Genomic DNA, 26,476 nt, shown 5'->3' with positions numbered 1-26,476 from the left:
CGGCCGTCGCCCGCAGAGAGGAAGGGAGACACGGGAGCGGTTTGAGCCATGGGCTGGTTATTGGAGCCACAGGGTGCTCATTAGAGCCACGGGGTGGTCGGTTATTAGCGGCTGCAGCGGCACGGGGGGGGAGGGCCGCGCCCCCGGGCAGCCCCAGTCCTCCTGGAGGCAGGGAGGAGTCCGGCTCCGGCCGCGGGGCAGGCGGTGCGGTGCGGCACGGCACGCCCCGCGCCCCGGCCTGCCGCCGCTCCGCTGGCCTGCCGCCGCTCCGCTGGCCTGCAGCAGCACACGTTCATTTCTTCTGAAGAAATTTCATTTTACTTCCTAGGGAGAAAAAACAGCGTTAGGGGCTGAAGAGACGCCGGGAGTCATCTGGCTGAGGAGCGTCTTAAGGTGGAAATTCAGGCGTGGCCACCTCTGCTGGCAGACACGACTCCTGCCCCCTTATAGTGTGTTCTCAGCCGAGACCAAAGTTAAGAAACGAGTCTAGAAAGTTCTGAGATTAGGCAGGTTCCACAGACTTCATCTAAAGATGCAAAAGCTTAAAAATAAAAGAAATATCCTACAAAGTGTTCAGCGTCCCCTGAAGGGGCAAACGTGAACAAAAGGAACACAAGCGCACAAGGCAAAGAATCGGCCCTGCTCTCTTTTGCATGCAATTAGTTGTTCAACAGCTAAATTTATTTTAAAAAAGCATACAAACCAACCCCCCCACACACACATAAGCAAGGGTGTCCCTTTACCAAGACTCCGAAGGATTTTGTTCATTCCACTTGGTTCCGTCTCTGGAATACTCTCCAAATACTCCAAGGCACGGACCTCAAAAAGGCCTAAAGAGAGGGGAGGAAAAAAAAAACCAAAAAAAACAAACAACAAAACATTCCCCTAGATGAGCTGTTCCACCTTTTAGCATGTGGCATCTTACGTCATTAACAAGGTTAGGAAAAGGAAATCATGCATGTAATGTAAGCTGCAGGATCAAGCCCAGAAAGGAGAGAAATGCAAAAATTCTTTGCTTCGTAAGATGAATTCTGCTGCGTACTTAGAAGGGCACAGAGCCAGTACATACACCAAAGTGCCAAGGGGGGTAACTTGCCAGGACAAAGGGCTTCTTAAGAATCAAAGTCACATGACATTATACTTTGAAAGTGAGTTTGTAAAACAAGAAATTAAGATCAAACCTGACCTTTGGCCACGTTCTTACTTAGCTCTCGATCCTGTATGAACCCTGCAAACATCTGCGTTTCCATGAAGAAGTGCAAGAAATGACGCACATTGCGTGACACGTGAGATTTACGGAACAGTTCCCGCTGAAACACCCGCTCCCCTTTTTCTGTGACATTCATGTGCAGGGAGTAGTGTCCAACAATCTCCACAAAGAACTGCACAAAAGCTTCAGAGACCAGGGAGTTAAGAGGCATGTCACCTGTGAAGAGGACAACAGAGGAGAAATTTCCCTCTACATTCATCACTTTGGTCATTCCTCTTCTAAAAGAGGAGCAGCAGTTACTTTTCAGGCTGTCTGTCTCAGACTATGAAATTTCAGATGAGTGTTTGATATCAGAGAAGCCACAGCACAAATATTAAGATTTCTCTTCCATGTCAACTTTCTGCTGCAGCTGAGACAGGTTCCATTCTAAAGCTTTTCCAGTAGCTAAAGCATTCATAATTTCTTTTTCCCTGTTAAACACCTAATAACCTGTAAGCTCTTAACAGTCTAAATTTAATTCTCTTAAAAAATTAGGCAAATTACAGAACACAAACCCACTGGAAAACTAACTTTGTTACTTCTGATGTGCATGGAATTACATAATTTGCCAATGCCATTCTCACAAGCTACTCAATGCTTTTTAAAATTCTCACACTTATTTATCTGACAGATTATGTATAAAGCAGTTCAACTTTGAAAATGATCTGTCAGGTTACCCTCTAAAGTACAGAAACTTGCTACATTCTCTGTTTCAGAAAAATGTTCTCTCTGCCACTTACAAAAAATCGAAGAAAACTCAAAGTGTGGGAACTGATGCACTTGGCCCAAGGAAAACTAGAGCTCTACACATACTGATTGTGAAAAGAGGAACAACTGTTAGGACACCAAGCTTCTTTCTGACACGTTCACAAGAAAGATGTTCTCAGTAAGATCACAGGAAAATAGCTTTCTAAAATGTCGCTTCCTAATGTTTATTTCTGTTCACTCATTTTTATATCAACTACATAGAAGCTGTAGAGATTTGCTAATGTGAAAACACTTTTCCATAGAACTACCTTGTGCGTCACTCTGCTCATGTGACAAGATTTCACTTCGTTCTTCCAAGATTTGTACAAGCGCGGCCTGGAGTTTATGAGGCAGGATCTCATCTTCATCTGATACCTAAAGAGAAAAATGGCCATGAAAGCATTTTTGTGTTATATCTATCATTAGTAGAACCTTCTCATTGTGAACAGATGGGGAATACTTGTAACATGCCTCAAACAGTTACAAGTTACTCTGTGATATGGTATATCTTGGTGGAGACAATACATTTGTCTTGTAGCCACTGAAATGAAAAATGTTTGCTCAGCACCCTCTGACTACATACTATTAGAGTCACACACACAACTGGCCAACACGGAACAATGTGTGCTATATCCACGAGACAGACTCAAGGCTTATTATACCAGTGATAAAACACACAAGAACAACAAAAGTCTGTTGAGAAAATATTACAAGTCTCAACATTATGGTTAAAAAAACCCAATCCTTTAATACCTTTCTCCAGTTGCAGGCTGCAATGCAAAATAGAACAGTAAGGCAAGGAAAAGGAGATGGAAATATCCTCCTGAACTAGTAATACTCCAGTATGTTTATAGCTACTTGTTTGGTGATGTAGAAGCACATTAGGTACAAGTTCAGCAGAGAACCACAAGTAAACTGTGATAATTTGTCTCCTAGACTATCCCTCCCAGGGAGGAAAAAAAATTAAAAATGAAACCAACAAACACACCCCAGCTAGACAAGAGAGGAGAAAGCCCTGTAGAGAGCAAGGACACAGAAAGACAGCCAGAAAGCAGCAAAGAATCTTGGTGGTCCACTTCACATAATGAACCAACTAGTACCTGTTTTTAAATTCAGCTCAGATAAACAGCATCTTTGGCTTCGCAGAGCTCTGTACCTCATGCGACCTCAATCTTGCAACAAGGATTTGTAAGCCTGTTCTCTCCTCTATTGATCAAAAAGGAACGCAAGATATTTCTTCAGCCGCTGGAGTCTACATATGAATACTAGCTTTTGCTGATTTCTTGTTTTCATTTTCTTTCATTGATGCCTTTTCCTAGCATATAACCATGAGTGACTGATACTGTTATTTCACTCACCTCTTGCAAGAACTTGTCAGCACAAAGATCAACAATCAGAACCTGGGGAAAGATGTACAAAACACACTGACTCATATAACCAAGTATGTTGCTGTACAGAAAAAAAAAATCACTTTTTTTTTTTTTTTTTAAATGTCCCCAGTGGCAGGGGATGTCACACACAAAACACAAGTTTTGCGTAACTGCAGCCTGTCTATAAGAGCAGTGAATATTATTTATCTTTGATAACAATGGAACACCCTGACATGTATCTGGCAAGTTCACCATCTGTCTCAGAAAAGTTTAAGAGTTTATATTAAGACAGAATCCAGAGAGATTATTCCAGAAGTCAGCCTCATACCACTGACATTGTCCCTCCACTGTGCTTCACCCAGTTCTCACCTCTTCTATGGGCAGGTCCTGGAGCTGTGGTAACGAGCAGGAGAGAATGCCAATTAAGAACGGGGTCGGAGAGCACACAATATCAATCATAGAAGTTGGTAGGACTGGTATGTAGGTGTGTTGCCAAGTGAAGGGATAAAGCGTTGCAACTGCGGCATGGCCACATTTAGACAGAGTGCTAGAAAGGCAAGAGAAGCACAGAGTGGATTGTCAATGTCTCGTTCAGTACTCAGCTACAGACACAGGTTAGAAATGCTCAGGGAAAATGTAATTCACATACATTGTTTATGCATCAGCAGAAGCCCCATGCATCCACTTTTAAAGTCAGCTATGGGGAGCTAGGAATAGCATCAACCCAGACTAAAGCAGTAAAGGAAACGTTCCCTTATCTCCTCTTGGGTAAATAACATACTCCAAATTCTAAGCATGCACATGTTGTGTGGAAAGTCTGGAAAAAGCTTTTAAATGTAACTACAAGAAGTTAGACAAGCTTCTACATGAAACGGGGCCAAACACAGAAATAAAAATAGTATCCTCAGAAAGAACTAGTCGCTTAGACTCATTTTTTACCTTAAGTTGTCAGCAACAAAGATCACTCTCCTTTCCAGCAGGAGAGAGGCAAAGACCCGAATCGTGTGAGAGACACTTAGACACTTAAACAGGCATTCAAAGTCAACGTGTTCAAGTCGAGAATCCAATGGACGGCAGAGTTCCATCACCTGAGAGGCAAGCAGAGATGCAGAGCACTGGAGGAGAAAGGCACGGCACAGAGTCAGGCTGGACGAGGGGCAGCCTGGCTGGACCACAGAACTGGTGGCTCCTCACCAGTGGAACCCGGCAGCCTGGGCAGTTGGCATCGCAGAGGATTCCCAAGCAGCCCTTCCTTAAAAAGCTGTGCATCACTTCCACGGTAGATGATTCAACACGAAGGCGGTTTCTGTGACAGCCTCCCTTTGGACTTCAGGACATGATCTTCAGACTAATTATTTACAGGCAGCATCACTCTACAGTGCAAACTGCCACTATGCCCCAGAGATACCATCGACAGAGAAAGCCCGTCCTGATTTCTGTTACCTCATGTCCTGCTCCTGGCAGGAAACTCCTCACAGTAATTGTGCGCCCAGGAGCAGGGAAAGGTGCCTCCATTACACTGCGCATAAATGGGTGTACTAGGGCTGGGGACATCTCTCGCCTCTTCTCCACTTCATCCAAAATCTGCAAGAAAATACACCAGACATTGGTTCAATGCCTGCTGGTGAGCCAGAAGAGACATGAGCCTCTGTTAGAGTATCCCGTGCCATAGCTACGTGTGAAGGCTCCAACACAGACTCACAGCTCTCTCCTCCCTCACTTGGGATCCCCGTGAAAGCTCCCCTCAAATGTCTGCACAATCAAATGGGAATAAATACGTGTGAGTACAACCTTCCATTCTCAAATCCAGTCTCCTGCTACTGCAAGGAAATGTTTTGTATGCAGTAATCAAATTCTCACGACTAGTTAAGAGGAGTAAGAAGACCAACACCCCATCCGCTTCAACAAATCTTCCTGAAACACTGTTCTAGAAACTCTGTGCTACAACAATTAGAAATCAGCTTTCATCATAAGCTTGCCCCTATATTCTTCTGCAATAGCTGCCCTTTACCTGCAATAGCTTTCCCCAGTCTTTACCTCTTTATCTACTCTCCTCATGGTGCTAGGAGAAACAAGCTGAGATTTCCACCCCACCCCCCCAAACTGATTTTCTACTTCCAAGTCATGGAAGAAGAGGATGAAGGGGCACCATCAGTAATATCAGGTATTAGAAGCCACTTCCTGACAGTCATTTGCTGAAGGAATAGTCATCTGTGTATTGGCTGACAAGTCTCAGCACTAGTATCATTTTATTTGCCCTGTCAAAGCAAAGGTGGCAAGGAAGCACCACCCTCCTGGGATGCATTACAATCGCTAAGCAATTCTAGACTGGACAGGAGCATCCAGTTACTTTCCGGAGCTTGCAGGTTGTCAGAGACTCAAGTCGGATAAGAACTAACAGGCTCTCCCCACTTCACCTTGGAGAAGAGGTTGAAGCAGCCCAGGCGGCTAACGATGCAGTATACCTCAGGAAGGCGCTTCCCTTTCCCTTCTGGCTGAAAGGCAACAGGAACAGTTATGCTGAGAACAGGGATGCAATAAAGAACCTAGCACCTACGCTGTAGCTGATTCGCAGAATTCCTTCTGCTGTAGTTCCCTCTACACTTCTGACTTAAAAGATTCCTGAGGAATGACCAGTTCCAGGAGCTGTCCTTCATGCCCAGAGCCCATATCACTGTATCGCTGGGCATCACCATGCTCCTTCCCTTATGCACTCAAAGGGCTGATAACCTTAGCAACAGCACAGACACTACATAACCCACACGGGAAATTACCACTGATTCACATCCTGCACTTGACTGTGCATTTATCAGTGCATTCTTTACGCTCCACCCAATACACAGATGCTTACCAGGAGCTTCTTGCAGTACCCAAACCAGCGGCTGCCATCCTCACCCGTCAAGACAAAAGAAAATGTTTCACTGGGGAACCAAAGAACAGTCAGGGTTAAATTCACCATGCAGTTCAAAGAAGAGACCAACAAACAAAGCACACAAACTACAAAACATTCTTTTTCTGGTCATGCTGAAGACCCCCTGCTGTGGTTAGCAAGCTACTTCGGGCTCTATTCAGGGTAAAAACCTGCAGCCCATGGACTATCATTGAGCTACTACAGCTCTCTCCTTCCCAGCTGCTTCTCCATTCTGCCAAGGAGCAACAGAAGCACTTGCCAGCCCTGGGATCCGGCCTTGAACAGACGTTACAAACTTCCTTCTTAGAGAAAGACAGCACTCGGGCAGAAGCAGCACTTCTGAGTCCACTTCCATATCTCATCTCCCTCTATCACAGGAGTTAGCGATTCAGCCTTTCCCATTTTTTCCTTGCTCTGGCTGCAGTTCTTCTGGTCCAGGAAACTGGCACACACCTAAGCTATCAGCACTGCCTGTTTCAGGCATGAGTATTCAAAAACAAGTCTTTACCTTTTAAGGTCTGATGCAGGACACCAGTCTTTGGGATCTGGAAAGCAGAATTTGGGAATGACCTTTAGCCTCTCTTCAGTATCCTTTGACTGTCTGAAGGGATGTTCAGGCTGGAGGGGTAACACATGCATTTGAAGTCACTGAAGTGTGGTGCACAGCTGCAGCATTTAAAATAATGGGAGACAGTATCTTCCTGACACTTCCAAATGCTGAACCATCAGATAGCTAATGCACAAGTATAGGAGAACATATTCTAACTATAACAGATTCCCAGTTCCCTCTTGCATCTTTCCTGCTGTAAAATTACCTGACCTTTGTAAAATTACCCAGCTGGTCTTGGTAAAAACTGAGTAAGGATTTACAAGCATGGCCAAGTTCATTGGGGAATGAAGCTAGAACTGAGCCCCCAAATGATGGTTGTGTCAGCTTGCCTCAGGTCTATTCCTAGGAGTTTTGAAGACAAAAAGAGGAACAGGAATATTTTCAGGTTGTAATGTGTCATAATTCAATTGCAAAAACAGTGTATCTGAGTCACACGTTCCAGTTACCATGTGTGGGCTCAAGTCAAATCCCTCAAAGATTACAGGACAACTTTCCATGCTCAAAACTGCCCAGAAGGGGCAAAAGGAAGGTTTTCAAATAATAGAGATCACATTTAGGTAGGAAATGCCCATGAGGAAAGTTTATTGCATAAAGCTGATTTTAGACATTGTACTCTCAAGTCAGCGCATCTAGGCTATTCCAGTGTCCCAAGCTGTGACAGCAGGACAGAGTGGTTAGAAAAACAGTACAGCATTTTCACAGAGTAACAGCTGTACAAAAGCTTTTATGTCCTTCGGCAATGCAGCCCAAAGAAGAGGGTGACAAGCAGATTACTTGGAAGCAAAGCTATTTTTAGAAGGGAGACAACTCTGTAATCAGAACACCTCCATAATTACTAGGCAATGTTTCCTGCAAAATTCCATGACAGACTGTCCTGTATAAAGTCATTCACAAAAACACTTTAATTTGAGCAGAGGATAAATAAACACCGAGAAAATAATTTGGTTTGTTAGTGCATTTATAAAAGCCAGTGAAGAGCCACATGGTACAGTTGGGTGTGATTGTCTGCTAGGGCAGCAGGAAAAGAACAATGCACTGCCCTTCCCAAAGGCGATGAACAGATTGAGAGGTTGCACCAGGGAAAAGCTAAATCTGGTTACATTCCTTTCTTCCTCCTAACACCCTAAAGCTTGCACTTTTAGCAGATATTACTTATGTATGTTCAGTTTTGCCCACTAAATTAAGACTGTGCACTCTTTCTGGCTGTAGTCCCTTATTAATTTTGTGAATCCAAAACGTTTACACATTTAAGACACCAGAGTTATTTGCACACAAATCCCTTATGCAGCTGGACACTATGGGTCCTGCTGGAGTCCCACATAACCTCCTTTAATGAATCTGACATCTCCTTCTCTATTTGGATGATATGCAGATTCCTTCATAATCTCTGGCTTACTCCTGACAGCACTGCTAGAATTACTAGTTTTGTTCTGGTTTTTAGTGGAAGGCAGCAGGTACAAGCCTAGATGGTGAAAACTGAGTATTCCTTTCAATCTGGAACCACAGAAGCAAGCATCAAGGCTCCATCCTCTTAGCATCACAGTACCTACTGTGTACACTGAGTCATAATTCCAAGTCTCATACTGATATTGTCATCCATTTGGGCTGAACAGACAGAAAGAAAGCTTATTTCAAATGGCTTGTTCTAGCTACAGCACTTTAACTTCCACAGTTCTCCTCTGCTTTTTGGGGGCTAGTACACATGGCTTTGCCATTTTAATTTTTTTGTTTTTTCCAGAACAGTATAAATAAGCATAAAAGCCCTGGGATTCTAGTTCCTGTGCACCATCAGTCAAATTGCTTCACTCCTTGTTTGTAAATCACAGACTACCAGGATGAGGTCACACCAGCTTTGGGAACAGAGCACTGCACACCCTTTCCTCTCCTGCAGATTGCCTCAGCAGTGTATCACAATACAGTATGGCTTTATGATATTTCCAGGCAATTAGAATTAGAGTAGGAGCCTTCCTAGTTCCAAAAAAAGACAGTAAACTCATTATCAAGGAAGATATTAAACAACTGCCCAACTCTATATATTAGATCTGTAACAGAGCAAGGTGCTTCATATTCCAAGCCTGTATCCTAACCAGTGGGCCAGCTTTACTAGTATAGAATTTAGGAAGGGATACACACTGCGAGAGGAAATAAACAGCTGCTGAGTGTGTTTTGTGGGCAGGTTTCCTTGCAGCTCCTACCTTGATGGGAAACTGCTGTATGATCTGTGGTGTGTATGTCATCTCAGATGCTTTCTTATGCAGAGACACCACCACAAACAGCTCAAATAGCCGCTGCTCCTGAAGCTCTATCAAATCCCTCTCCAAAGTCTGGTAGTGCAGGTTCCTGTTGGAGGCTGACTGCACCTGCAGCAAGCACCTGTGTCGACCTGAAGAAAGGAACAAATCCAAAACCAGCCTGTGGCTATCACTGCCACACACCTACAGGTCACAGAAGAGGACTCATCACCACCTTAAGAAGGGGGAAAAGAAATGGGTGCATCTGCCTAACATCAATGCTGCGCTCTACGGGACTTGGACTCCTGCGTCAGCTCCTCAAGCACGGCTGTTCCACAGAGGGAAGCACTGGCCTTGCAGCAGCTCTGCAAATTCCCTCTTGACCAATAGCTAGCATTCTCCTGCTGTTCTGACATTCTTTCCACACATCTCAGAGCAACGTGCCGTGGTAACGATGAGGGAAGCCCAGCTGTGAGAAGAAGCCCAGCTCCATCAGTTCAGTAATTGCCAGGTCTCAGGCAGCTACTCTGTAAAGCAGCATGGGCATTCAAAAGGGGCAAGAGCCAGTTTCCTGGCCAAGAAACCTCCAGGCTTGGACGTCTTGACAGGCAGTACGGACTCACAAGCACAGGCACAGCACTCTGATGTAAGAAATCCCTGTGGCCCAGGCACCTTGATGCATTCCAGACACTTTGGAAATCAGGCAGTGACTCAGTCACTGTATTTCTGCAGAGACTCTTCATTCTCCATTACTCTCCTTAACATAAAAAAGTAGAACTTCCCTATTCGCTCCAAGTTAAAGCCTTCTGTATGCTTCCCTCCAAGTAAATGAAACGCCTAAAACAATTCCATTGGTCCTTTTCACTAGATGCTCGCTTAAAGACATGGCAGAATCACTCATCAGGGCTGCTGGCCAACAATTACCATCTTGCATTCAAACCTTACCAGCATAGAAGCTAAGACCTCTTTGGTCCTTCCCACACCAGCTAAAACCAAGTAAGTATTTCAAATCTGTAGTTTGGGCCTATGATCAAACTCAGGACTGTGGAACCAGACAAATAACCAAGTGATTTCTCCCCAGAGAAAAGGGCATTTCACAACATATAAAACTGAACCAAGGGAAGGAAGTAGGGGGAAAATAACCTCAAGTGTTAACAGCAAAAGTGATCCAGGGACAATCTCTTGCAAGACATATTTTAGTTAAGTGTGACTCTACCAACCCAAAAATGAATCTACTTCTAGCGACTGGTAGATTAACGGCATTAAACCTCAAGGGCTCAGGAGAAGTGGCAGAAATAAAGGTTGATTTGTCACAGCAACAGCTCCCCTGTCTTGGCCATCCTGCCTCTTAGATGTTCCCTTTCTCTGTCTCAGCAGAAGCCACAACTAGTCAGTGTGATTATCCCATTAGAGCCTTAGCCAAATGTGCAGTGCTATGGGGACAGGACCAGCCCCTGTGATTCACTCACTTTTTGGCTGATTTTCCGTATCACTTTCATTCCCACTGGTTTCACCTGTAACACATAGTTTTCACTTATTAGCCATGCAGAAGGAAGATAGGCAACACCCGAAGTTGGGAAAGAGAAAGAACTTTAGACTCATCAGACCAACATCACTCAGGGCTGCCCACCTATCCTGCTCAAAGCATCAGCAAAGAACAGCCATTACTGGCAAATGTGCTACAACAGTAAATTTCAAAAAGCTGAGTTGATATCAAGTCACTGTTTCCAGTAAACCACCTGTAGGTCAGCTGAATGAAGGCAAAGAACAGAAACCAGGTCGTTATTTGAGGCTGCTATAAAAGTTGACAGAGTTGCTGAACAGAATATACTATAAATAAAGACCATAGCACAGCTATGGAATCAGAAGAACACAAGAATATCACTTTAGAGGCACAAAAGCAATGAGTGGAGTAGCCAGTGGTAGTTCTCGTGCCAAGTGGTTTTGTGGAGAATTTTGGGGTTTGTTCTGTTTTTCTGAAAAAGCACGTTTAACCAGTACCCCAGCTCTTCAGGCTCAGATCATAGCGGAATCTTCCATTTGTGACAGTGTTAAACTTTGTTTATGCAAGTGTTCCCAATTATAGCGGTCCTGAAAGCTCAACAATTTCACCTGCAAGACATGGGGTTTAGCACTGTCGAGTCAGCCCAGCATGAGCTGCAGGAGGTGGTGGTGCCTGGCCTTTTAGGAGTACCTGAGGATGTACAGGAACTGTGCCACTCAAGAGGTTTGTAGTAAAGAGAATGGTGCTGGAGACCTCTATACCTTTCATTGGAGGCACTTCTCTCCCAGCAGGACTGCACAACTTCACCCTCTTCTTTCCACGCTTAGAATCAAAGATCTCCTGTATTTTTAGTACCAGCTGAAATCCAAAGCAGAAGCAGAGGTTAATGTGGGGGTCCAGGAAAGGGTCCAGGTGCCAACAGGACTGCAGCCCAATGGCTACCATCTAGCACCACAACACTTGGGAAAGGCTGCTCAACTCCTGCTTGCTAGACTACTTCTAGCACAGCTCACTGGCTAATGTATGAGCACAGAATTTCTCCTACAAGAGAGAGATTACTGTTAGCACCACCCAAAGCTGACACCAAACCATACAAGCATTCTGGAAGTTATCATACTTTGCTTACCAAACAGAGAGCAGAAGCGGCAAACTGTCTGGCATCAGACCTCCATTTTCTATCAGAGACGCCAACTGCAAAGGCACTTGCAAGCATATCTTAGAAACCCTCCACCACAAAGGACTCTGAACTCCACAGGCTTTCAAGCATCCCAATTCTTTCCAAGCCCACACAAAGCAGAGCTCTCTCAATGTAACTTGGGATTTGGTTTTTGTTTGTTTGGTTTGGTTTGGTTTTTAGGTTTGCTGCTGTAGTTGGATGTCAGACAGCTAGAGTAAGTTCTCCAAAGCACCATGTCAGGCACAGAACAAGGCTGCTCTAAGCACACTCCTTGTCCCAGGGTAGTTTGCTAAAATGAAAGGATTATGTACTTTCATTTTGCATAGGTGAAGAAAGACAGTGGGACAGAATAATGGGTCTATGCTGCAGGGACACCAAAGATCTGGTCCACTGGAGGAAAAAATTTGGAAAAAAACATAGCCCAGTGCAGACTAAGCTACAGACATTAGACACTCCAAGTCAACGCTGTTAACCGTCCTTCCACTGGTCACAACAGCCTTAAAACCAAAGTCCTAATGCTTTCTGTTACTCCTGTCACAGGCCTCCCTAAACTCCCCCCACCCTCAGCCGCCCAGTATACAATGCTGCAGGTGGCTCCTTGATTCTGCACGTCAAAGACAGCTATCACTTCATTGTGAAGAAGGATTTACACTAAATGCGGTGAGCAGGTCAGGTTCATTCTTGTCTCAAGTTAAGAATTCATTAAATGCTCCCACTGAATGTAGGAGGGTGGGGCCCAGCCATTTGTCACCACAAATACTGCATAAAAAGGAAGATATTCAGCAAGAGAACCTGTTTTTCAGCTCAAGCCTTTATCCCCAGCTCAGCAAACTAGGCTTAGGCTCTTCTCCTTTTCAGATCTATTTCTCCCCATTTTCTGCGTTAGCCAGTCCTCCTAGCACCATGAGGCTGCAAGAAAGAAAACAGCCCACAGCAGAAAGCAGTGCTTCTCCTGCAAAATCTGCCTTCTTTCCCCTCTACCATCCAGCCTTACCTAGAGGATTTCCATTTCTGTTCTGATTTTTGTAGTTGAGTCACTAGTGAAAGATATTGGGTGTGTTTAAGGCAGCTACGTGTTTCTTAAGCAATAAGAAAGTTTGGGGTTTTTTTCAGACTCTAATCCTTTTCTCAATCTCTTGAGCAATCTTGGCTCAATTCCTTGTGAGCAAAAAGAGTAAAGTGTGCTTCCTGCATGTAAATTGTTACCAGATTTTTGGATAGGTTGCTTTTGGAGACTGTTTTATTTTCCCCCTCCAAATGAAAAATACTCTTCATCACAGCATTTTTATAATCCTGCCATCTCCTTCCTGATTTTCCAGGCCTACAGTTTGTTTAAAAACAGTACAGGAGTCGCTTGTTACTCTAAAGTACTTAACGTTTGAAGTACTTTGCAGCTGTCCACCTCTACCTCAGCCTTGTGCAATTTGAGCAATATATCCAATTTTCACAAGAAATAAAGATCTGCAGAAGTTAATGATTTTACCATAGCAAAATTAAGTTGTTGCCACCACCACAACTGCAATTTGAGTCTTATGCACAAAGTGCTACTACATGCTGCATTTTATCACTGAGGGACATGAGCTGGTAACCCATACTAGTATCTAGAAAGATTCCCAATGCATCAAATGAGAATGACAACAGAGTCCTCTATCGTGAAGGTGGATTAAAAGCCTTTCTCACTACTCACCTCAGAAGCATATCTGCCTTTGCACACAGGCAGGAGGGAGTAGCCAGAGGCACCAGAGGAGAGAACTGTATGAAAGCTTTGTGAAATGCGCTTATCCCTAACAGCTGCTCTTCACCTTTAGACTATGAAAGAGCTGCCAGGGTATGTTCCTGTTGGCAAGTCAAGGACTCCAAGCCAACACACCAAGTAACCAAGGGCCCAGCCAGCTCCCCACAGCAGCCCCACACTGTCAGTCATCTAACAGCTCAGTGCCTGCAGCAAGAACGTAAGGGTCAGTCTGAGAAGTCATCAGGAGCAAGGGACACATACACACAACTGTGCAGAGCTGGCCCTTTAACTCACAGAGAGCTTCCTTGCATTCCTGCACGACATTTAGCACAAAACCAGCATCATGACACTTCATGGAAGCACTGGCAACAAGGCTTAAATGACAAAGCACAAGCAAGAGCTAGTATTCACACACAGCACAGCACACACCAGGTCAAGACCTAGTACTCCATTTGCAGATTCTTGGCCAACAAAACCACTGCTGCCCCATCTAGAACTGGCACTTTGTTTTTTGATCCCCAAACACCTGCCCTACTACTTGGAGAGGAAACGATTCAAGCAGGGTCAATTGTCCACACATACAGCAGTGCTAACCAGCATTCACCTGCCAGACACACAGCTCCGTGACCACTTACAAAGCACTTAGAAGGTGCTAGACAAAGCAGCAAGAGTTTGAAATGCCATGCACAAAGTAATGTATCATGCTTAAATCTCACCCAGGGCAAGTTCTTTTTCCTGCTAGCAGCCTCTACTGCTCGGAACAGCTTCCACTCAGTCAGCGTGACAGGCAGGGCTGTGTCCTTCACCATTTTCCCTTGGAAACTTGTCTGGGAGGGCTTTAGCTCAAGAGTCTTGCGACTGAGGAAGGGAGGTTTTGGGGGAGGCTAGAAAACAGAATTGGAAGAGATGGTTAACCATGGGATTAAGCTTTGGTCCAAGCTCAGAGTCAAAGGAATCAGATTACAAATGATAAACTTCCTGCAGCCTCCTGCTCTACCAAGCTCTCCATCCCACCCCCAGTCCACACACTCAAGCATCTCATCAACACTCTCTTGTTACTATTCTTTTGCTCCTTAGCAGCTTAATCAACTGCCGCTGCAATGGCTGTTTGTTTCCATTTGCATTAATAACAAACAACAAAAAATTAGGAAAACCAAGGATGTAGCAGTGGAGAATGTGGGGCCAGTGGGGAGCATAAAATAGGGCCCTTGTGAGGATGACTCTGTAAACACATGACAAGTTAATCCCCTCACCGTACCTTGGGAGCCCTACTGGTGCTCCGGGGGGGTGGTAGCTTCCAGACAGATGGGACCTTCCACAGGGGTAAGGGCAGTGCTCCAATATCTTCATAGGGGTTCTCTTTTGCAGGACCTGGAAAAAGCATTGGATGGGGGATTTATGAAAGGAGATAAAGTCCTGCATTCTTGCAAGGGATGTAAGCAGGGAGAGTGTGCAGTTGTCTGCCAAGCTTTAACAGGGTCTGAGGGAGACCTGTTTTAAGATGGATTAGGTTCCCACCACTCAAAAGATCCTTCTAACCCGCTACCATCAACTTGGCAAACTGTACACAGACTCAGGAAAACAAAACACTTCTATCACTGCAGAGAAAGTAGCTCTATTGCAAAGCAGCTAATTTTGTCAGTGTTCACACTGATCTCTGTGCAGCACTCAAGCAAAGCGTTTGAAGAGCTAATAAAGAAATCAGTTTAGCACCAGTCAGTTCTAGCAACCTTCCATGACATCCGAAATCAGGCTGTTCACATGCAGATAGATACTAACATCAACAAAGAACCCCAGATGGGGAAGACCTTAAAAGTCACAGAGCTGGAAAGGGCCTCAGTACATTCTCATCTTCATTCCTCCCCCCGCAGCAAATCTGCTACCCTTAAATAAAGTGAGCTCATCCCCCAGAAGCACAGGCACATACAGATAATGTCCTCGTAGATGTTGTCTTCTGACTGTGTGTAGACTAGCAGGGATCCTGTAGTGCCATTTGTCTCTTCTCGAAGTCTGTGGGAGTTGGTGGTTGCCATCCGGTTGCGGAAGCCCTGGATGTCCTCAAACTCAAAAGATTTCCTAGAGGAAAACCAGTGTAACTTCTTCTAAAGGCACCTGCATGTACCAGTGAGTTGCTGTCTCCAGTCCACACAGAGTATAGTCCTCCTTGGGGCCATCAAGCACATGGATGCTCCACTCTGGACTCTGATTTCCAAGCGTTGAGGTTTAACCCCAGCTGGCAGCTCAGCCCCACACAGCCGCTCACTCGCTCCCACCCAGTAGGATAGGGGAGAGAATCAGAAGGGTAAAAGTGAGAAAAAGCGTGGGTCGAGATAAAGACAGTTTAATAGGTAAAGCAGAAGCTGCGCAAACAAGCAGAGCAAAATAAGGGATACATTCACTATTTCCCCTCAGCAGGCAGGTGTTCAGCCATCTCCAGGAAAGCAGGGCTCCATCACACATAACGGTGACTTGGGAAGACAAACGCTGTAATTCCAAACGTCCCCCCCTTGCTCCTTCTTCCCCCAATTTTTATTGCTGAGCACAACATCATATAGTCTGGGATATCCCTTCAGTCAGTTGGAGTCAGCTGTCCTGGCTGTGTCCCCTCCCAGCTTCTTGCCCATCCCCAGCCCGCTTGCTGGTGGGGTGGTTTGAGAAGCAGAAAAGGCCTCGAGACTGTGTAAGCACTGCCCAGCAATAACTAAAACACTAGTGTGTTATCAGTACTATTTTAATCAGAAATCCAAAACGTAGCACCACACAAGCTACTACGAAGAAAAATTAACTCTATCCCAGCCAAAACCAGCACACCAAGCAAGTCCTACTCATTTACTCTGGGAGATTTTTAAATTAAAAATGAAGTTGGAGGCTCCATGGCCAAGCACACTCCAAGCAGGTATGGCAAGTCCCATCCTGTCACAGAGGCAAGAACCCAAAACACATTTTGCAGACTAAGCACTTGCAGCAGTACTCAGAATTAGGGCACTGCTCTCTACTGGACCTCTCCTACTGCTCATCCTAAGGTGTTACCATATTTGCAAGTTTGCATTTTCACACACTTGGCCTCCATTTCAAAATCATTGTAAAGAGCTCACAAAAGAGCTGGCAGGTATTAGCCCATCATCGTAAAATTTGGCTTATTGCTGCATGTTTTGCCACGGTGAAAGAAGGTTTCAGGAGTCCTAGCCACATCTCCATCAATAATGTTCATGCTACTCTCTAGCACAGCTGCCCTAAGCAGCTCATCTGTAAGCAGAACTACCACCAAGCTAGCTCAGAGGCTTTTTACTCTATAACAGGGACCTACATACAGGAAAGAGGGAAAAGTAGCCAAACCTACTGGAACAGGGGGTACCCACAGCTGACAGCCTCCAACTTTAAGCAACAAGAGAATCTTTCACTCACAGGAAAGCCGGAACATTTAGCAGCCATACTGCCCCAAGAGAAAGCTATTCTGTAATCCACAAATTGCAGCTGAGGACAAGCTCAGGGCAAGAAGCAGGCAGCACTCTCCCTGGGGCCAGCATATTGTCACTCAACTCTGTTTTAAGGTGTGGGACTGACATCTGTTTGGAGCTTTTAGCCTTCTTTGCAAGATTATCAGCAGCAAAAGCAGTGCACACGCAATGCTGGAAAAGGGATACTTTCATCCAGAAATATCCTCTCCCCATCAACAGAGGCATCATCAGTACTAGCACTTCCACAAGGATATCGTGGCAAGCAAGCTGTTTAAACCCATCTAGAAAGTGATTTAAGGAAATATGTTTCAGACATGAGAGATGAATCGATGTACCTCTGGGTTCTCCCTCTGATCCTCCTGCTGGCTATTCTCTTCTCAGGCTTGTTGGAGGATGACACCAAGTTTCCTTCATGCTGCTTTTGCAGGGGAGCTTCCCTGGTAGCACTGGCATCACTACAGCTACTAGCACCCTTTTCTGCAAGATAGCGGAAAGTCCTACGGGGCTTGGGTGGTGGGACAGCAGCTGGCTCCTCTTGCCCCTCAGCCTCAGAGTAAATGTTTTTCAAGCTCCTCTCTGCCCTGCAGAGAGAGTCCACTCCTTTAAGTTCTCTCTCCGTGGAGCCACAGCTCCCTTGCTTCCTCTGAAGGGCCAAGGGAAATGGTGGGGCTCTGTCAGACAGAAGGGGATCTACTCTCCTCCACAGAGTTTGTGAGGTATAGAAGTTCCCTGGGGGCAGTGTCGCCCCTGGGTCCAGGAAGCCTGCTTGCCACTCTCCTTTCTCCTTGCCTTGGGAAGCTAGGATGCACGCACAGGGCTTGAGGTCACCACAGTCACCAGTCTGCATGCAGCTCTGTGCATCTTCCCTGAAGTCCAAACCCAGGCGCTTTGGATCTTTGGACCCAGTCTTTCTGCCCTTCTCTGTATGTTCTGGCTTCACTTTGGGTACAGCATCACAGCTGGTATCATACTTTACTCCAAAGTCCTTCAACTGCTGTTTCTCCTTGCTGGAGCACCCTCGTGTCCTCCCCTCCCACTGGGAGATCTTCTGTTTGATGTTGCGGCAGTGGCTCCGGGAGAGGGTCTGCACAGCAGAACGGGAGAAGCTACTGTCCACTGACCCTGTTGGGTGCATGGCAAGTGCCAATGTGCTTACAAACACCCCATCTCCAGCCTTGTCCAGGTCCACCCGTGTTCTGCACGCATCAAGCTGGCATGAGACTCCAAAGCACCCAGTAGTGTCCACGAGCCCCTGGGTGTCAGCTCTGCAAGGACTGCCTGCTAGCACAACCTGCGGACAAAAAGAAAAGAACCATCAGCTGCACTCCAGCCATACACACCACCGGGCACTCCCAGCTGCTCTCTGGCAATTGCTGAAGAACATTCCTCCCCAAATCACATGTTCAAGACTGGCTTCCAGAGCATGCTCCCCACGAAGCCTGTTTCTGTAGCACACATCTGGGAGGGTTAACCAAAGGAAGTAGGGGTCTCACCAGCTTAAAAAACAAACAAAACACCACAACAGGAACAAAACACAGCCGGGGATCCCAAGGGTCCAAACTCAAGGAAATTATTTAATGACACAGGAACACAGCAGCACAGTCTGTCTGCAACAGAGCTCTCAGGCAGCCACTCCGCAGTTTGCTTGTACCGATACAGGTCAGGCAGGAGTGCTCAGTTTCTTCCGATGCTCCGTACTGCTCAGAGCACCTCAGGCAGCACATAGCTAAACCACTGCAGCACCATGTTTCTACCAGAGCTCTCAACACAGCAGAGACACAGCAAGATACAAGATACCACATCAGCTCTATAGAAAGGGAACCACATCATCTTCTCCAGAGAGTCAGCAGCAGCAGGACAGCTGCTGTTTCACACAAGAGGACTTGGACAGTTGTGATGACTGGAGAAAAGCCCAACTGCACTCCTCCTCCCAGAAGTGTTCTCCTGCTGCAAAACACAAGTAAAAACCTGTCTGATGTTCTGCTTGTCAACACCTGACCTGAATTTGCCATCAGTGAGACTGGAGGGCAGTGGTGCCCAGCCTGTGGCTTGCAGCCAGGGAAGTTTTAAAAGGCATACAACAGAGGCCAAAAGGCTGAGGAAACTGGTGAGTTCTCATGCTCAAGAGGAAAATAGCCCTGTGTTTAGATTAACAGAGGAGAAGGAATGCTAAAGACCCAGCACCTACAGGTCCTGTATGACCTCAGCAGAGACATTTCATATGTGGAGTCCCCAGCCTCGGAGCCCTTTGGCTCTACTTGTAGCTTACAAGGCAACCCCAATATTTTCAGATATGCCAGCACGGTTGAAAACTCATCTTGGACAGTAGACAGCAGCCCACAGGCTCTAATATGCTCTGTTCCTCCCGTTCTCCAGGCAGTACCCCATTTCAGAAGCTCCAACCCTCCAGGTCTATTTAATGTTCTCCATTTGTATTAGGAGACAAGCACTCAGCAAAGCTTGGGTTCAGGCCAGGTCGCCATGCAGTAAGCCTGGCCACGCTGGCTTCAGTAACATTCCCCTGGCACTAAGAATTCTCCCTGCAAAAGGCAGAACAAGAGCAGCAAGCAGCCCCCATTCCAAACATACAGCAAAAACAGAGGACCTCTGCAGAAAGCAAGCCAGACTTGCTCCAGGTGGGAACACAGGTCATAAGTCAAACAAAGCCTGTACTCGGGCTCCACCTGACAGATCCAGCTAGCCCTTACGGCCAAAAACTGGGTACGTGTCCTCCAAAGCTGCTACTACGACACCCAGTCTTCATTGACTCACCAGAGCCTGTAAGAATTTGCAGAACCAAGGATGGGAAGCAAACCAAGCTGGAAGACAGGAGCTTAAACCTGCCTGACAAGGGTTCATGCTCTCCATGCACCAGGCTGGGTGTGGAGAGCCCCTACCACAGCAGAGGCCCGCATCCTTCCCACCGTTGATACCACACCTCAAATTGCAGGGCTCCAGCGCTACCCTGGCTCTATCCCTGGCATTGCTGATCTGCTTGGCAGAGGCATATGCGGTGCAATTAATAGAAGAGCACTGGCCTTGGCAGACCTACTTGATATAGTTAGTGAGAAAGCTCATTGACACAGGACAGCCCAGGGCTCCCCAAGCAACCCAGTGATGGCTTGGGCACACATGGCACCAAGCCTCGGCTTTCTGCTGCCCTTTCACACTCTCTACCAAAGCAGCATTGCCTGCTGTGGCAAGAAGCTCACTGCTGCCTGTCTCCAGAGAGAACAGCGTGGGTTCTTGCAGTCTGGCACTGCTTATCACATTGTCCCAGACAGCTGCCGGTAACTCTCCCACTCAGCAATGAATGGGCTAAACTTGGACAATCTGGGTAAGCAACTGAACTTGCTGATATTGCAACTGATATTTGCTCCATCATCAGCCCTCTTGTCCTTCATCAGCGTTCCGCCCTGTCCCCAACACTTTCATAGCCACACCACTCCTGACCACAACCCAGCACGTCCCCAAAGAAGCGAGGTGAAGCTACTACTGTGCAGATGGCCTTGTAGCTCCAGCACCAGCTCCAGCGCAGCACAGCACCCCCTCCCCACTCCTGCCAGTAGCAAGGTGCAGGCAGGGGACAGAAGAGGGCTGCTGATCCCCTAACAGAGGGGCAGGGAGAGAGCAGAACAAGTTTGAGAATGACAGAGAACACCCAAAACAGCAAACCACACCTACCCCACTCTCCCCGACTCCCTTGCCCAGGGTACTGCAGTGCTACCGCATCCCACTGCAAGACCCTCTTCCCGCACAGCCAGGCTGCTCCAGGCAGCGAGGGCCCCCTGCCCTCTCCTATAAATAGGCATTGTTTCCAAAACATCCTGAGCCAGAGCAGAGCCATCCTTCCTCAATCCCTGTCTGCACAGCCCTGATTAGCAAACAGGAAAGCAACTTTCCCCTTTCCTATGCCACTGCAACTACTCTACAGCAACACCGCTCAGGGCCGCTCCTGAGGACCTGAAGCACAAGCTAGCAAAGAAGCTAAGGGTCTGATGGGGAAAGCCAGGCTAGGAGAGGTGTGAAACGGCCTCTTCTCAGCCAATACAGCTTCAGACCAGGCACCTTCACCCCCAGCCAGGTCTTCAAATACAGGACCACTGGATGCAGAACTTGCACGGGGTACCTGAAGGACCTTGCAGTGTGGAGCAATGGGCTTATTCACAGGACTAAGCACTTCGAGGCCAGGATATGCACTCATGGAGCACATGCAGCTCCATGCTGACAGCAAGCCCAGACACGGCACCAAATGCTCCCTTGCTTCCCAACAGCACTGGCAGCTTTCTTCTGCAAATACACCACCTGTCAGCTCCCCCTGGGCTCAGACCAGTAGCCTGGCAAAATGTCTGCACCCATGAGGACAAATCATTGCACAGAATAGACTGAGTAGCCCTACTCAGTAGCTTTCTAGTTGGGTCCACCTCAGAGTGTGCAGGGCTGCCAGTACTCAAGCAAGTCAGGTCTGCTGGCTGCCAGTCTGCCCCATATCCTTCCTCCGACTCACATTGGTAAGGGCGCAACAAAAAGTGCATTTGCTGTAGTTTCCTCAGCCAGTCTGCCATATTTCTGCTTCCTGATATAGAGCCATGGCCCAAGTCAGGCTAATGCTCCTACCTCTCCTACTGTCCCCATCTGTGTTTCCATGATGAGGCACAACCAGCAACTGAGAGACACAGTGAAGCAACACAATCCCAGCTAGCATACAGGTACTGGCAAGACTTGAGACTACGTCTGCACTGCTGCCACCCATTCTGCTCACTGAAGAATGCCTGGAGTTCACGCAGCTCACCCCGTGCTCAAGCAATTACCTGACTCTAGCATCCAGAGCTATATAGACCCATACGCAGAAACAGAATCCACACTGAGTTTATTTCCTCTTCTTCAGCAGAAACCTACCAAGTAATATTACTTCTCCAGCCAGTGAAGCTCCATGCACTGGCTGGTGAAGTAGTATTACTTGGCAGGTGAAGAAATAAGCTTCACTCACCTAAGAAGCCATACAGTTTTGAGTGCAACAGTGAAGGTCCTTCCAACGCATGTCATTGATCTTTGAATTACCAGATACAATTAGAAACACACGGCTCCTAGATTATGTTAAACACAGACAGTAGAGCACAAGCTTCAAGCACCCAGTGTTCTCTCCTGCTCAGTACTGCTCTGCCAGTCACAGGCCTGAACTGTATCTTCCAAGGTAACCATTCAAGGAGAAGAATGCAGCTTTTTACCTGTCCAGGCGTGCAAGGCAGGTGGCTGCTATCAAGAACTAGGTGTTTAATCTAAGCTCATCATGTGAGCCATGGCAAGGGTAGAGACTGATCTTTGGTGAAAAAAAGAGCAGATTGGGGTGGTCTGACCCAAGCTAAGTAATCCTCTGAGGCAGTCTGAGATAGGCCAAAACACAGCTTAGGGACACAGAACTGGTAGAGACCACCTGAGTTAGGCAGCCAGCACTTGTATCTCAGGGACCACAGGCACCATTCCTTTCACAAGCTAACCAGACTTAACATGACTGCTGCTCTCCTGACCACTCCTTCCAAACTTCTTCAGTGGCCCCAGTATGCTTCCCAGTATTTCCACAGAAGACAAACTTATCATCCTTACTGCATTAGTACTTATAGTAAGTAGTTCAGTGTAGTCAAGAACACTGAATTATTACATTGACAGCAGTAGTTTTGGGCAAAGAGAAATTAATTTCTAGACAAAGTATCACACATTTCTCCAAAAAGACAGCCTCTCTGATCCACACTGTTTGAAGACAGCTTCCATATCTTTATCCAAAGCAGAAGAATGAGGCACATTCACACCACATGATAGGCAGCCCTAACTCTTCTTCCAATTCTGAAAGCCAGAGAGCACACTAAGCATTTTCCATGCAAAGTTTCAAGACAATTCCATTTCCTGAAACCACATACTCAAGGAGAGAATGTGGCCAGTGCTGTTCAAGAATAAAATACTCTTTGATGCTGAGGTCAAGCCCACCCACAGCAGGTGCTGCTGGTACCCCACAAGCCCCCGACCACACTCACACCAGCACCTGATTAGCTAAACAAAGGCACTAACACACCACCTTACCTTATCATGCTGCACAACAGACATGAGAACACACAGATCACTGACTTGGCAAGCCCATGCAGTTCTGAAGCAACCTTTCACTCCTTTTATGAGAGCTGTGCAGTTCTAAACCACCCAAGAGACCTCCTTGTCACCAAGACTCCTGTGTTGGTAGCCAAATAAAAGACAGTTTCTGGTCTTCTGAAGTCTCAGGAAGCTGCCAGCTCAGTCCCGGAGGGATGAGGGGACAGCCAGCACAGCAGCAAGGACCCCTTCCAGAGTTCTCAGCTACTCCCGTTCTGTTCAGCTCCAGAACAAACCTGACGTTTTACTGAACAAAACTCTGCCATGCTGATGTCTGAAAGACACAGGCAGTACCAAACAAGCAGATTTTATATCAAAATAAGTAACACTTCAGGAATGCGGTATGCTTAGTCATATCCATCTCGATACAAAGCAACTCTAGTTATTAACTCGTTCAAAACTTCTGCATATCATGCTGGGGAATGGAGTTCCACCTCATCAGATACATGGCCATGTAAAGCACAGCCCCTGGACATAGTAAATGTGATACTAATCTTAATTACACGGCAAAAGGAGGTTAAGTCTGACCTCTGCCATGGGTCCTAAGACTTTTGTACTGATGAGAAAGATGTATCTGGATCTTTCAACTTTCAGTCTTTTTCTGAAGTGATGAAATTCAGCTTCTTGAAAGTAAGTTTTTACACAGGCTAAAAAAAAAAAAACACTTTAAACATATAAGCCCTGAAGGCTTTTATGCCAGAGGACACACGTACAGAACCCACAATGTACTATTTTTAAAGTAATAGTTTTTTAACCTGACTCATAGTATCTGAATGCTCAGGTTAGCAATACTGAAAACAGCAGTTGACTCAGACGCTACACCACAGGCTGGCTGCATGCCCCAGGAATGCTGCAGCTTCACACAAGAACTAAGACCTAAGGTGGAGACAGAGAAAAGTTAAACTCAAAAATGAGTTATCCTGGAGCTGTTTCTTGATGCAACTGTCAGATGTGAGATTCCAGGCTTCTCCCAGGGCTGACATTGCCATAAAGCCATGACCATCTTTATGTTACAAGGGCTGCCACAGATAGGCTGTGTGGGGCCACAACAACCAGCCACTCATTCCTTTGGAGAAGTCTCAGCAGCATGGAGGCCGCAGCCCCCTTGGGTTCAGAGTTCAGAGGCTGCAGACCAAGGTAGCACCAGAAAACCTTTCAGACACACATCCAGATAATGTGTTCCCAGAGCTACATACATACTGGAAGACTGAGATAAGAATTTTGCCAAGCAGCGACACACAGTACCAGGATGCAGCACTCCAGGACAGATCCTCCAGCCAGCTATTTCAAGCAGAAATGTTTTACAAGGCCACCAACACCACCATTTATTCCCCCCATACCCAACACCCTCAGACATTCTTTGCACATGCCTTCCCTTCAAGGCAAACTGGAGCATATAGCCCAAAAGACATGCTTTTTGGGACAGGGTGCCCAAAATCTTTCAGGGTCCGTTTGTTCACTCACTACATCCTACCCCTGCAGGAGTTTAACTTCTAAATGCTCAGATAGTAAACAATTCGCCCAATCCTGCCTGCAAGCCCCTGAAGGGACAAGCCGTCTGAGTAGTCATTGAAAGACACACCACACTCCCGGGGAGCCACTGTGCTCCTGACCCTAGTCAGGACACTTCCATTGCTCTAGCAAATACCCTGCTTAGGGCCTTTCCCTCACTCGCCCATCAGTGACTGAGCGGACCGCTGGACCAAACTCCCGCACCTCCCCTCTGGCTGACAGAGCCCTGGAAGGGCAGCAGATGGCTTTGTTCAGCAGCTTCTCATTTCTCCGCTCCACTCTCCCTTTCCACGCAGCAAAGTCATGGCTCGCTCCTCATCCCTCCCTTCTGTAACTCTGACAGACAGGGACAGCAGAAGCCACAACCACCGGTGCCTGAACACACAATTCCAGGGGCTGTTTCTCCTGCGACTCCTACTTTTCTTTCATTATTAGGGCTGATGCAAGTCCTAGCTGTCAAGAGGAAGAGCTCCCACCACTACTAGGGCTCTATCAGAGTTGTGGTAGCCAGGTGCCCACTCAGACAGGCTGCGTTCAACCATGGTAACTGGAACAGAGGAGTCTACACAGTGAACTGGGAAAGGCAAGGGGAGACTGGTCCAGCATGGCAGCCTACACCCCAGGCTCTAGGACAGCACTGCCAGGAAGGACCTCTGTAACTACTCAGGCCTGCATACCTCAGTGCAGCAAAGCACAAATATCTAGCGCTACCCAAAACATCACAGCCTGCTAGCAAATAATTTGCCCCAGAGAAACCGTACAGAATCACAGAGTGGTTGAGGTGGGAGAAGACCTCTGGAGATCACCTTGTCCAACACCCCGCTCAAGCAGGGGCACCTACTGCAGGCTGCCCAGCGCTGTCTCGGGACAGCTTTTGAGTATCTCCAAGGAGGGAGACTCCACAGCCTCCCTGGGCAACCTATGCCCGTGCTGGGTCACCCTCAGAGTGAAGAAGTGTTTCCTGATGTTCAGAGGGAACGTCCTGCGTGTCAGTTTGCGCCCATCACCGCTGGTCCCGTCACTGGGCACCGCTGGAAGGAGCCTGGCTGGGTCCCTCTGCACCCTCCCTTCAGGCCTTTGGATACATTGATAAGACCCCCCCGCCCCCCGAGCCTTCTCCAGGCTGAACGGGCCGAGCGACCGTGGTGAAACTCGAGGCTGGCGACTCATGCAGGGCAGCTGGCACCTACTTCCCCCTGGGTTCAGCTCCCGTTCGTTCGCTCCCTGCCCTGCCCTGCCCACGGGCGAAAGCGTCCAGTCGCTGCTTCCCTGCCTGCCCGGACACCGAGTCACGGGGACCCCTCGGGACAGAGCTGCCGGCCCCGCCGCAGGCCCTGGAGAGCTCTGCGGCCGGCGGGGCTCCGGCCGGGGGCTGGCCGGTGCCGCCGCGCAGGCACGCCGTGCCGCAGCAGGGCCGCCGTCTGGCTGCAGCATCGCTCGCCTCCGCGCTCAGGGGCGGGAAACGACGCCGCAGCGCTTCCTTACCCGATCCCAGCAGTCCCAGGCTCTCGCTGGGGCCGGGACCGGGACCGGCAGCGATCGGACCGCGCCGCGGCCAGCAGCACCCCGGCCCGGCCGGCTCCGCCGCCGGCGCGTCCCGTCCAGCAGCCCCGAGCCCGGCCGCGACCGCGACCCCGCGGGAAGCCGTAATTTCCACCCCGCCCCGGGCCGGGCCGAACTGCCCGTCCGGAGCCCCAGGCGATGGGGCGCGGGGGAGGAGTCCCGCCGCTCCGCTCCCCGCCGCCACCTCCCTTCGCCGCCCCGCCTCACCCGCTGCCACGGCCCGGCCCCAGCCCCGCTCCCTCAGGACGCTCCCGGCGCGCACCGAGCCACC

At 47.7% G+C, this 26,476-nt stretch overlaps 1 protein-coding gene across 6 annotated transcripts; it reads right to left on the bottom strand.

The window, feature by feature from the left end:
- Positions 1-38: 38 nt before the first annotated feature.
- Positions 39-26,433, bottom strand: DENND2C (DENN domain containing 2C). Of its 6 annotated transcripts, none has more exons than XM_069771283.1 (19): positions 26,413-26,433; positions 17,328-18,283; positions 15,462-15,610; positions 14,793-14,905; positions 14,251-14,418; positions 11,384-11,480; positions 10,588-10,632; positions 9,083-9,270; positions 6,786-6,895; positions 6,218-6,287; positions 5,784-5,861; positions 4,810-4,950; positions 4,306-4,454; positions 3,736-3,913; positions 3,355-3,396; positions 2,266-2,371; positions 1,187-1,426; positions 744-830; positions 39-324 (listed from the first exon to the last, which is right to left on the bottom strand). In XM_069771283.1, the coding sequence occupies exons 2-19, from the start codon at positions 18,125-18,127 to the stop codon at positions 293-295; spliced, it is 2,793 nt and encodes a 930-aa protein (XP_069627384.1). In that variant the 5' UTR covers positions 18,128-18,283; positions 26,413-26,433; the 3' UTR covers positions 39-292. The 6 variants fall into 6 exon arrangements, 4 of the variants coding, with proteins under 4 accessions (XP_069627384.1, XP_069627385.1, XP_069627383.1 ...); XM_069771284.1 differs by lacking the exon at positions 26,413-26,433 and adding an exon at positions 26,128-26,392; XM_069771282.1 differs by lacking the exon at positions 26,413-26,433 and adding an exon at positions 23,068-26,096.
- Positions 26,434-26,476: the final 43 nt, after the last annotated feature.

The sequence above is a fragment of the Haliaeetus albicilla genome, chromosome 26, assembly GCF_947461875.1.
Source record: "Haliaeetus albicilla chromosome 26, bHalAlb1.1, whole genome shotgun sequence".
In the NCBI taxonomy this organism is placed as follows: Eukaryota; Metazoa; Chordata; class Aves; order Accipitriformes; family Accipitridae; genus Haliaeetus; species Haliaeetus albicilla.
This window is presented reverse-complemented; position numbering and strand designations above follow the sequence as displayed.

What these genes read in the sequence shown, in the direction of transcription:
- DENND2C (XM_069771281.1), bottom strand. Translation starts at nt 18,822, where the DNA reads ATGATGTGGTTCCCTTTCTATAGAGCTGATGTG. An exon ending in TACGGAAAATCAGCCAAAAA is followed by an intron (nt 9,271 to 10,587) that starts GTGAGTGAATCA and finishes TCCTTTCTTCAG; the next exon opens with GTCGACACAGGTGCTTGCTG. An exon ending in GCTTCAACCTCTTCTCCAAG is followed by an intron (nt 4,951 to 5,783) that starts GTGAAGTGGGGA and finishes ATTTTCTTGCAG; the next exon opens with ATTTTGGATGAAGTGGAGAA.